The sequence below is a fragment of the Hyperolius riggenbachi genome, chromosome 7 (genome assembly GCF_040937935.1).
Source record: "Hyperolius riggenbachi isolate aHypRig1 chromosome 7, aHypRig1.pri, whole genome shotgun sequence".
Classification (NCBI taxonomy): domain Eukaryota; kingdom Metazoa; phylum Chordata; class Amphibia; order Anura; family Hyperoliidae; genus Hyperolius; species Hyperolius riggenbachi.
Genome location: NC_090652.1, coordinates 120,798,363 through 120,810,599, shown reverse-complemented (window position 1 = coordinate 120,810,599; position 12,237 = coordinate 120,798,363). Strand labels below are relative to the sequence as shown.

At 44.3% G+C, this 12,237-nt stretch overlaps 1 protein-coding gene across 10 annotated transcripts in view; it reads left to right on the top strand.

The window, feature by feature from the left end:
- The window catches only part of SUN1 (Sad1 and UNC84 domain containing 1), a 144,398-nt gene that overhangs the window by 62,715 nt on the left and 69,446 nt on the right, over positions 1-12,237 (top strand). For all 10 annotated transcript variants that reach the window (XM_068244596.1, XM_068244594.1, XM_068244595.1 and 7 more), the window contains 2 exons: positions 10,323-10,517; positions 11,855-12,030. In XM_068244596.1, coding sequence (XP_068100697.1) covers positions 10,396-10,517; positions 11,855-12,030 — 298 coding nt within the window. In that variant the 5' untranslated portion in view covers positions 10,323-10,395. The remainder of the gene's footprint in view (positions 1-10,322; positions 10,518-11,854; positions 12,031-12,237) is intronic.

The window sequence follows — 12,237 nt, the reverse complement described above, 5'->3', positions numbered from 1 at the left end:
TATCCACATTGAAGATGCCTTAGTAAGGGTATCTTTCACGCCATTTCTGCTGTATTGTGGTATAGCGCAGTGGCCACCAGTGATGCAGCAGGCAGGTGGTACATGTGCATGGATAATCTTGAGATGCTTAACGTGAACCTGAGATGAAAGTCCTCTCCGGTTCTATACATACCTGGGGCTTCCTTAAAGGAGTGATCAGCCAAATTTAAAAAAAAAATAGTTTTACTCACCTGGGGCTTTCTCCAGCCCCTTGCAGCCGACTGTCCCACGCCGACAGCTCTGCTCCCCGCCGCTGAGTACATTTGAAATCGGCGCCGGTAGACTTGGGTGCAGGATACAGCTGTTATACGGCTGATCCTGCTTCTGCACAAGTCCGGGCCGTTTTAATTACTATTCCCCCTCCAGGCCGCCATGGATAGTGGGGAAATTAAATAATTCGGCTTCCAGCGATTGCTGGAGGCTGAATTATTGTGTTTTTTAAGCAACCTCGGCTCCGTCTTCTGACGGAGCCGACGTTACTCACTGAGCGCTGCAATAGGAGTGATTCCTATTGTAGTCTATGAAGGCGCTGGCTGCGCCCAAATCTAGCAGCGCTGAAAAGCACTGCTCCGCCGCCGCTGTCCCGGTCTCCGCGCACGGTGCAGAGGCCGACCCCGAGGCCATCCTGCCTGCGGGAACCGGGGCTGTCAATCAAGCCCACATTGTACACGGCTTACTGCGCAGTCTCTCAGGGCCCATTGACACTAGAATCGCTTTTCTGAGGGTTTTGCGAGTGATTAGCATTTTTAAAATGGCTCCCATTCACTTTCATTAAAATCGCAGTACAAATCACAGAAAAATCGCTGCGATTTTGCGTGCGCAACTGATTTTTCCACGATTTTTTACCACGATTTTAATGAAAGTGAATGGGAGCCATTTTAAAAAATGCTAATCAATCGGAAAACACTCAGAAAAGCGCTTCTAGTGTGAATGAACCCTTAGTTCAGATGTACTTTAAAACAAACCTCAGGTGAAAATTCACTTGTGAGATGATTCAATTTATGTGTTCTACTAAAAAGTGAATGAAACCTAGTACTGGCTCTCATATTGTTATGTTTTAAGGGCCTCATTTTACGGCTTCACTCTGAAAAGCAGCCCCTTCTGAATGGAAAAAAAACAGCAGTAATGATCCTTATAACTCCCCAGTGCTAAATACTTCAGCCTGGGAGCTCACTTTGCAGAATCGCCATCGTTTTTCAAGAGTGGGGAAAACGCATGAGTTATTGCACACAATAGAAGTCTATAGACCATAGTTTTTTTTTTTTTTGTTATAAAAAAAACCCTGTATTTTTCTCCATTGAAAAAGGGAGAATATTGAAAAGGCCATAGGGGCTGGAGAAAGACCCAGGCATGTATATTGTTTTGCTGTGGTCCAATCTCAGGTACACTTAAGCTCTTTGAATATATACTTTCTCACCACTCTATTGAAGTTCATTGTGCTGTGATAAAATGCAGCACTGCACAATATTTCAGACAGCAGGTATGACTGCCATTCACTTGATGATGGACACATAACCCACCCATATTGCATTGCACTACAACAGTGCAATTTACTTATGTGAAATGGAGATTTGTTAAGCCTATTATGTATATAAACAGGTTGATCTGTATTCTGTAGCATAATATTTTAATCTGTGAACCTTGAGTTCCCCAGTTCCCCTTTTTAAAGTATACCAGATCTGAAAACTTTATTAAAAATGGGTGGAGCAGGCATGTATTGGATGCAGTCTTCATGCCCACTGCTCCCGCCATTGTCGTCCGTCCCTCTCCTTTATCACCTAAATCGCTTCCGCAGCTCAGGGCGAACTTAGTCCTGGTAAGGCGGTAGTGTGCAAGCGCCTATGGCCAGGAGCGCTCTGCCCATACGCACATTGAGCACTACCGCCCGACCCAGGCGACCAGGATTGAGCTTGCCCTGAGCTGCAGTGTTGATCTAGGTGACGTAGGGGGACAGATGACAGCGGTGGACATGAGGACTGCATCAAATACATGCCTGCCTCCCCTGTTTTTAATAACTTTTTAGCACTGGTATCCTTTAAGGCTAAGTTCACAGTGAGCATTGTGTTCCCTGTAATGACAGGAATGTAACAGAAGGTACTGCACGTTATCCGCACATTGCTTTGCATGTAGTCCATGAAAAGTTTGCTTCACTGTTTTGCAGTAATGCACTGCATGCAGTGTTTTGATGCCGCATGCCATTAGACTGCACTGTAAGCTTCACATAGAGGTTGCATTGCAGTGTGATGTTACGTGTTACAATGCAACGGTTACTAAATTTGTTTGAACAGGATATTGGTCAGTTTGTCTGACTTCAAAGGAAATCTAGTCTACTGACTGTATCCAGGAGAATACATATTTAGTGTATTGTGGTCATTGTAGCACAGGAAAGGGTGCTGTTGAATACCGCTTGTTGTTAAGTTGTGGTGACAACTGTGGAAAGAAGCTGACTTACCACATGACTGAGTGCTGAAGAGCTGTGGTATATATAGCAGCGGGGCAGCACTCTGTGAGTGGGAGGTGCTAGAATGGGGCGGGAGTACACGAGTGGTTGGGGAAAGTGAATGTTGAGCTTTTATTGTTAGGATTTTGGCAGAATCGTGTTGGTGGAAAGAGGAAATATTATGGAACACTGCATTGTCAAGAATCCTGCCAGGTTTAGGGACAGCCATGTATGTGTGCTTTTATATTTGCTGTATCGTATCTGGGGGGACATCGCAGACCTTTGTGTACAGAACAACATTTTGTTAACCATTTTACAGGGGCACAGCAGTATTATAAACATGACCGTTATGTGATTATGCAGCAAGGGGACAACCTGCTGCAATGTGACAGACCAGATAATGTGATGTCACGTCCTATTATCTGGCCTGTCACATTTCAGCAGTATGCTTCCTTGCTGCGTCTCCAGACTGTCTCTTGTTGCTGTAGTATCTGTGAGCCTCTCTTCCTTGCTGCTCTCACACTGTTGTCCTGGGGTGGTGAGGACTGTCCCAGCCTGCCTCAGAACAGGGAAAAGCGAGTAGAGATACATCAGTCAGCTACGGAAGGCAGCTCCGACCTGCTGTGAGGTCTGTGAATGATATCAGGAAATAATTGGCTGCAGTATTTCTTTCAGCAGCTTGTGAAGTGCCTCTAAGCATTTGTGTAAATATGTTCACAATTATGTAATATGAGTTTGTATTTACAAATGTGATACTTCAGGTAAAACAGATATTTACATTTTGTACATGGATTAGAGCAGTATTTGCAGTGCTAGTGTTTTGGGAAACTTTTATTTTTATTTCGCTCTATATTGATGGTAGTGTAAAAACCTCTCTATCTAACCATTTTTTTTTTCTGCTGGTATATAAACTCTTTTTTTCTTAAATATTGGTTGTTTTTTGCCTGCCATGCATTTTAAAGGGAAACCGAGGTGAAAGTGATACGGAGGCTGGCATATTTATTTCCTTTTAAACAATAGCGATTTGTGCTACTGACGAGTTGCTGTTTGTCCCCATCTCATTGCCTGATAAAGCGGCCGTGCCTGCGAAACGCGTTGCATCTTTTGGGGCACCAATAATACATTTGTTTAATTCAGACAGTATTTTGAGTCTGCTTTCCGGAGGTAAGTCCACCACTGCCTCCCAGCAAATTTTAAAACTTTTATTACCTTTTTATCCTGCTGGCACCTCTGTTCTCTTACGATAATACTGTGTCCACCCCTGGTGGAGGGGTGAGCTACCCCTACTTTTCTGATCTACAGGGAGCGACATCTTAATCCTGAGTGAGGACAGGTCTTATCTCCTCACCTGCATCTACAGTGGTTGCCTTAAGGCTGCCATACACTGGCCGATTGCCACCAGATCGACCAGCAGATAGATCCCTCTGTGATCGAATGTGATCAGAGGGATCTATTGGCTTCCTACACTGCAAACAGATTTTGAATCGATTTCACTATGAAACCGGTTCACAATCTGTGGAGCTGCTGGTGCCCCCGCCCCCCAGCATACATTACGCGATCCGGCCGGCTCGAGTCACCCGGTCTCCGCTGTCTCTTCTCCGCTCTGGGCTCCGGCTTCACTTTACTTCTTGTCGGGGGAAGTTTAACAGTAAAAGGCGCTCTACTGTTTAAACTTACTGTCGTGACAGGAAGTAAGTGAAGCCAGCCGGAGCCCAGCGGAGAAGGGACAGCGGGGACACGCGCTGGCGAAACAGGTAATGTATTGCCGCTGTCGTCGGACATTCGAACGTCGCTATTGACGCACTCCCGACCAGCCGGTGATCGAGCGAAATCTTCCATTCGGACAGATCGACGGGTACGATCAATTTTGGACAGAAATCTATCGTTTGGTCAGCGTTTGTGCAACGATATCACCAGGGCTGTGGAGTCGGAGTCGTGGAGTCGGGCAATTTTGGGTGCCTGGAGTCGGAGTCGGGAAAAAATGCACCGACTCCTAATGAATTTGTAACTGTAATTAAAATAGAAAATATGATAAAATGTTCTATTTCTCAGATAATAGTCATTAAAAATAATGTATATATACAGTAATAGCTGTGCTTAGTCCACAAAAATGAAATAAACCAATCAAAATGAGTTACTTGTGCTGCTTCAATAAAGCAGTCCCCGTATTTTTAAGGTCAGATATACATATCTGATTGTGACTGTATATATGATGTGTACACAGGAATCTCTTATATATACTAAATAACATCTATGCTGTAAGAATAAAGCCTGCTGTGTAGCTGTGTCACTAATAGAGATGGTCAATGAGATGGAAATAATTCTGCATTGATGCTGATTTATGCAAATGTACGCACTCTTTGCTGATGAAATCAAATAATTTGATATGTTGTTAAAATTTGGTTTGGTGACTACAAAATAAAGGGTAACTGAGACGGATGAAAAGTAAAGTTTTATACATACCTGGGGCTTCCTCCAGCCCCCTTCAGGCTAATCAGTCCCTCGCTGTCCTCCACCACCCGGATCTTCTGCTATGAGTCCTGGTAATTCAGCCAGTCAGCGCTGTCCGGCCGCATGCTGCTCCCACAGCCAGGAACATTCTGCACCTGCGCAATAGTGCTGCACAGGTGTAGTATGCTCCTGGCGGCGGAGTGTGTGCATGCGCACTACGCCCGACTGGCTCAAGTACCTGGACTCATAGCAGAAGATCCAGGTGGTGGAGGAGGACAACGAAGGACTGATTATCCTGAAGGCGGCTGGAGGAAGCCCCAGGTATGTATAAAACTTTAATTTCATCTGTCTCAGGTTTACTTTGTTACACAGTAGTACTATACTCTACATATGCACTCCCCACAGAGCTGCAGGGAATCCACTGAGAATGCTGTGCACATTGAACACAGAGGTGTTGTCTGTTTACAATCTCCTCATTTCCATGCAGAGTACCTGCACATCATTCTTACATGTACCCACACTTACATTGCCTAGGGCCTGATAGATGTTCTTTGTTCCGGTTTGTACCTTTTACAAGTACTCTTACCAAGGACTAGTTTTAGTCTAAAGGGAATAAATATAGTAGTCTACATATCCTTCTCACTTCAGTTGTCTTGTAAAATTCCTAAGCGTTGGCAGTTAAGAGACGAATTTCATGTTACATACTTTTAATCAACAAAATTGTAATATGCAAATTAGAGGAGTCGGAGTCGGTGGAATCCTAAACTGAGGAGTCGGAGTCGGTGGATTTTTGGACCGACTCCACAGCCCTGGATATCACAGCAGAATCGATCTCAGTGATCGAATCTGCTGTCTATCGGTGGGAAAACGTTTAAGTGTATGGGCACCTTAAGAGGTAACCCATGTTTGTGAGTATATTCATCTCACACTTACATTTATCCATGGTTTCCAATACATACTACACTATATTGGGCTCTCGGTGCTTTTATTTAATACCAATTACCTGGTAGTCATCTGATCCTGTCCAATACTTTTAACCATAGACCCTGAACAAGCATGCAGCAGATGAGATACGCTGACACACTTTTACTGGATTAGCCATACGCTTGTTCCAGAGTTTTGACACTACATACGCCAGAAGATCAACAGGACTGCCAGGCAACTAGCATTGTTTAAAAAGAATCTAAGGGACCGTCTACTTACAGTATCAAAAGTTTATTGAAAAAAGACCAAAAATAGATAGCACATTGCACTCCCTATCCCCCCCCCCCCCTTAAGTATTTTAGGGGGGGATAAGGGAATGCAATGTGCTATCTATTTTTGGTCCTTTTTTCAATAAACTTTTGATACTGTAAGTAGACGGTCCCTTAGATTCTTTTTCTACAGTATGCATTGTAAGGGAAACTGCTCCCCAATTTTTGGGTTACAGTCCAGTTATTACTTCTAGCGCTCCCCAATTCTTCTTTTTTCTTTTTTTCTCTTTTTTTAACTAGCATTGTTTGCAAGAAATTATGGCAGCCTTCATATTACTCTCACCTTGGGTTCCCTTTAAAGGGATACTTTAGTCAGGCAGCAAAAATGAGGTTAACTCACCTGGGGCTTCCCTCAGCCCCCTGCAGCTGATCGGTGCCCTTCGCAGCCCCGCTCCGATGCTCCTGGACCCGCCGGCGACGACTTCCGGTTTCGCGGTCACCAGCCGACAGGCATGGGAACGAGAGTGATTCTTCGCGTTCCCAGCCACAATAGCACTCCCTATACTGCTATTGCGGCCTTCTTGACGCAATAGCAGCATAGGGGGTGCTATTGTGGCTGGGAACGCGAAGAATCACTCGCGTTCCCATGCCTGTCGGCCGGTGACGGCGGAACCGGAATTCATATTAAAACGCATACAACAAAACGTATGCTTTGAGCGTTCTCCAACGCAAGCTCTGATGTGAAAGAGCCCTTAGAGCCAGTTTATAAATCTGCATTGCATAAGTCATTTCAAAGAAAATGGTCTTTTGCACACCACTGCGTTGGGAGTATGTTCCATTCATGAAATGATCAGCAGCTCATCCACTATATAGAAAAATGTGCAGTGCTGCTTTGTAAAGCAGTGAATAGAACCACATTGGAGTTATGTGACATTGCCAATACTAAAGCATGGATCTGTCTAGCATGTTGCTTCTTGTCCAGTGTGCAGAGGATACAGTGTGAACTGGACTTCAGTGTTCTGATTGTTGCGAATAAGTGTGTGTTTTTTGAAATTACTGGATTCAAGTTTGTGTACTCAGTCAAACGGTCCTTACTCTTCTCATTTACTCTCCCACCCCAGGGTCCGTATAGCATTAGCATGTAGCACGTATGGGGGCTGCCGTTTGCACCTCTGTGTCAGTGCAGAGGTTTGGAGCGCTGTCATGTAGGGGTGAGCAGGATCAGCACTGAGGAAGGCAAGGAGGACACGATGTCTTCCAATTGAATATGCATCTTTTTCCTGTAAATATTACCTCCTATAGTTTTAAGGCTATAGTGTTTGAATATGGATCTGCAGGTCACTTTATATGTCTAATAATAATTCCAGTATATGTATAGCACTGCAAAGCAGTAGCAGTGTTGGGGAGTCTTGCCCAATTTCTCCTTACTGAAGAGGTGCTGGCTTACTGAAATTGGAAGATCCAAGATTTGAACCCAGGTTTCCTGTGTCAGTGGCATAGCCCTTAACCATTCCACTATCTTAAGTGGAAGATTTCTGATTCACAAAAAAACAAGGCTAACAATGATCATTGAGGCTCTCTTTGCTCATGGAAAGAAAAGCTGTGGTTCGTGTTCTGCATAGTGTGTGTATGCCATAATCACACACATGTGTTGGAAGCTGTAAAGGTTTTCATTGAGCGCTTGTAACGGTCTAGTGGTGTTTGACAGCTGCTGAGTGCTGCGTGTGCGCCTCACACTGGGTGTAACAGCTGCTTAGTGGTGAATGTAAATGGCTCTTGTTCTAGTCCAGAGGATCAGTATAATCAGTCTATTGATGCACATTGTGGCATTTTTACTTGGTGCAGTGACAGTCAGCCAGCTTAAAATATCACGTTGATAGCACAGTAGATTGAGACTGCAGAGTTTCTGTTTGGTGTGGTATTTAAGGATCTTTATATAATTTCTGGAATGTTATCGTTCTGCCCTCTAGTGATTTCTACCTGAGATATCTATCTATCTATCTATCTATCTATCTATCTATCTATCTATCTATGTATATCTATATCGCTTTTATAGGTACAGCTCACCCAAAGAACAGGAAAGTAGTCCCCGATTAATGAATGAGATGGGAACTGTAGGTTCGTTTTTAACCTGAATCCGTTAAGTTGGAACAAGTTCGTCTCTGTCCCCTGTGCCTCCAATGTCCCCTTCTGTGTCACAGCTTTTTCCCTGTGCCATCACTGTGTCCCCCTGTACCACCCCAGCCCCTCTGTCCCCTTGTGTTTCCTTTGCCCACTTTTGTGCCGCTATCTGTCCTAGTGATGACTGTAATGTACTAATTTTGCTTACGCAAAATTTTGCAATTAACATCATTCATGATTATGATTTTGAAACTTACAGTATATACCCGAATACCTCTGTGGCTATGTGGAACGGATCGAAATGATTAGTGCAGTGATACTGCACTTATGTGTGGTGCTTCTCTGTGAGTCTGTCCTCCCACTGTGTCCGTGCTCCCCCCCCCCCCCCCCCCTTCCCCCAGCAACATTGTGAGTTCAGCAAGAGAAGGTCCAGTGTGGGGAGGGGGGCTTTCTAGCATCTTTGACTATGGGGAAAGAGGGCTGCCTATTACTGGGGGTGGCACATTTAGCTATAAATACTGGGGAGGGGGATGTTTCATACTGGAACATCCCCCATCAGGCTATTTATACTGGGGAGGGGCTTATACGCGAGTCAATCACTTTTTTTCTGGTTTCTGAGGGAAAAGTGGGCACCTCAGCTTATATGGGTGTCATTTTATACACGAGTATGTATGGGTAATTAATTTCACGTAATCCACGCAATCTTCCAGAGGGTCCCAGCGCTGGATCCGTGTTTTTTTTTTTTTTTTTTTTTTTTTTTTTTAAGAAGTGTGTATGTGGAACTCGCTATATTTTATAGTGTACTGCAGCAAAGTGTCATTTTACCGAGTTCAAAAAAATTTTTTTTTTCTTTTAATTTTATTTAAATTGATTTTCTTAAAAACTATAATCACATTTTCCCTTAAGTATTGTGGCAACTTTGAAGAGAAACATAAAGTCAAATATTTAAAATTGAAGTCATGCGTTTCCAGTTCATCCCATACCTTGTGTTGGGGCACTATGGCAAAAAATTTAAACATTTTAAAATATGTGCAAACATAAACAAATAAGAAGTAAGGTTTTTTTTCCAGAGTAAAATGAACCAGAAATTACTTTTCTCCTATGTTGCTGTCACTTACAGTAGGTAGTAGAAATCTGACAATCGACAGGTTTTGGACTAGTCCATCTCTTAACCAGCCTGGCGGTATGGACGAGCTCAGCCACCGGAGGCTGCCGCTCAGGCCCTGCTGGGCCGATTTTCATCAAATAAAAAGGTGCAAACGCAGCCGGCACTTTGCCAGCCGCGTGTGCTACCTGATCGCCCCAGCAGCGTGCAGCGTCGAAAGAGGGTCCCCCCAGCCGCCCGAGCCCAGCACAGACGGACCAAACAGTTCCGGCCAGCGCTAAGGGCTGGATCGGAGGCGGCTGACGTCAGGACGTCGGCTGACGTCCATGACGTCACTCTGCTCATCGCCATGGCGACGAGGAAAGCAAAACAAGAAAAGCCGCTCATTACAGCCTTTCCTGTTACTTCTGATCGCCTCCGGCGATCAGAAGTACGCATCAGGAGCGCCCTCTAGTGGGCTTTCATGCAGCCAACTTTCAGTTGGCTGCATGCAATAGTTTTTTTTTTTTATAAAAAAAAAAACGTCCGGTCGCCAGCCTGGCGATCTTAATAGAACGCTAGGCTGGTTTAATGGACGCATTCTCAGGGATTTTGTTTTTTTCAAAAGCACTTCGTGAATGGTAGTTGCTCTGTCCAACTGCCCAAAAACTATGTAGGGAGCAGGGAAGCTGGCCAGCATCTTTGTTTAAATCCCTTTTTAGGGAATATCTTTATAAAGAATAAAAGCCTTGCTGAGAATCCCCTATGAAGACAAGGACTAGTCCAAAACCTGTCGGTTCTGTCAGATTTCTACTACATACTGTAAGTGACAGCAACCTAGGAGAAAAGTAATGTATGGCTCATTTCACTCTGGAAAAAAGTACTTCTTATTTGTCTTTGTTTGCACATACTTTAGAATTTTCATTTTTTCTCTAGTGCCCCTATGCCATGTAATGTGTTTTTCTTGCATACAAATCCATTTTCCTGTTTGCAGTTCTAGTTATTCCTCGGCTGCGCTTGACTTCGAGAACTTGCACAAGTTGGATCCAGTATTCGATTCTCCAAAAATGTCACGGCGCAGTCTCCGCATAACGACCACAACGACCGGCTTCTCTGATGATCGCCACAATGACAGTATTGCCTCCAATCTCTCCTATTCTGGAAGTGCTTCTGAAAAGTCACACAGCAGGTAGGTTGCTATTCAGCAGGACATTTATCAAAGCACATGTGAGGAATTGCAAGTGAAGTTGCATCACAAATGGAGCGACGCATTTCCGATGGCTTTGCTTAAACTTTGCAGTGCTGGTCATTGTTGTAAGTGCGGAGTGCACAAGACTTGCAATGGATTTGGCATAGAAGTTAGCCCATAAACTTTCAGTGTGCTGTGAGAGAGGTAGCTGGGCTGGACATGTATGAACTACATCACGGTGGCCCCACTTCTCTGGCTTGCCTGCTTTACCAGTGCTGGCCAAAACAGTCTTCATCTTGAATTGTAGCAAAGGATGGTTTGATCTGCACCATTAATCTGGAATGTGTGTACATTTTCATCTCCTAGATATTTGCACCTACCAGCGGGATGGCAGCATTTTTATTGGCTCCTAGTACATAACTTGAAGTTCCGGTCTCTGAGCCATGGATTGCACCCATTCCCAATCCTCCTTCTTTTCTGCTCACCCATCCCCCTTCAGGTTGCATGGTTGGAGTGGTTTTAAATGCTGAAAGCAGTAGTACTATGGAGGAAGTGTTAACAACTACATTGACAAGGCATTGGGTAGATTAGGAAGCCTAGTCCTAAAGTGACAAAGATGCATCATTTCAAGTACTAACCTACAGGCATGCGACACATAAACTCAGATCTGTTGCCTCTTGCCAGCCATGGGCAGCAGGGTGGCGTAGTGGCTAGTACTTTTGCCTAGCAGCATGCCAGATGATCAGCCGGAAAGCCAGGTAATGTGCATTGTTTAAAGGGAAATAAATATGGCAGCCTCCTTATCCCTCTTACCTAAGTTGTCCTGTAAAAGCTGCTCTAGTGGAAATTGTTGGTATGCTGGTACAGTGCAGGCTAGATTGATCTGTTATAATTGTTTAGTATGTAGCGCTGACATCCTCTGCAGTGCTTTACAGAGTCTATGTAGTTTTTTGATCACTGTCTTTCAGAGGGGCTCATAATCTAACCCTACCATAGTCATATGTCCATTGTAGTCTAGCCAATTTAGGGGGAAGCTAGTTAACTTATCTGTATGTTTTTGGGATGTGAGAGGAAACAGGGGTGCCCGGAGGAAACCCATGCAGACACAGGGAGAACATACAAACTCCTTGCAGTTAGTACTCTGGCTGGGATACAGACCTGAGACCCTGTGCTGCAAGGCAAGAGTGCTATCCACTATGCCACCGTGCCGCCCATTCTAGTAACCATTCTAGCTCTGCCTATCCTGAGATCTGGCGGAAGTTGAGTAGTGTTGCTGTCTGCTTTGAATCTAATGGTTAGTTGTTCTATAGTGGAAATGAATATTTGTCTTATTCCAGGTCATTCAAACAGCAGCACAATACCAGCAGACAATCTTCAAGCAGCCGGCGTTCTGGAGCAACAAAATCCCTTTTGCAGAGCAGCTTTAGCTCTCAAGCCACGAATGCCTCTATGCTGTCCACTGTGCTGGATGAGTCTTCAATACGGGAGCAGACGGAAGTAGACCATTTATGGGGTGAGATGTTTGTCTTGTGGCCACCATGAAGCATTCACATGTTTAGCTATTGCAAATTCCTTTAGCTAAGAAACATGCATAATGTTTTAGCCATAGTGAACCAGAATTTTTAAGTGTAACCTCTGGCAAACATAAGTTGTGTAAACGTTCTTGCCATTTAGGGCATACAGGGACTGATATCTCTTGCTGTTCCTTTATACTGTAAAC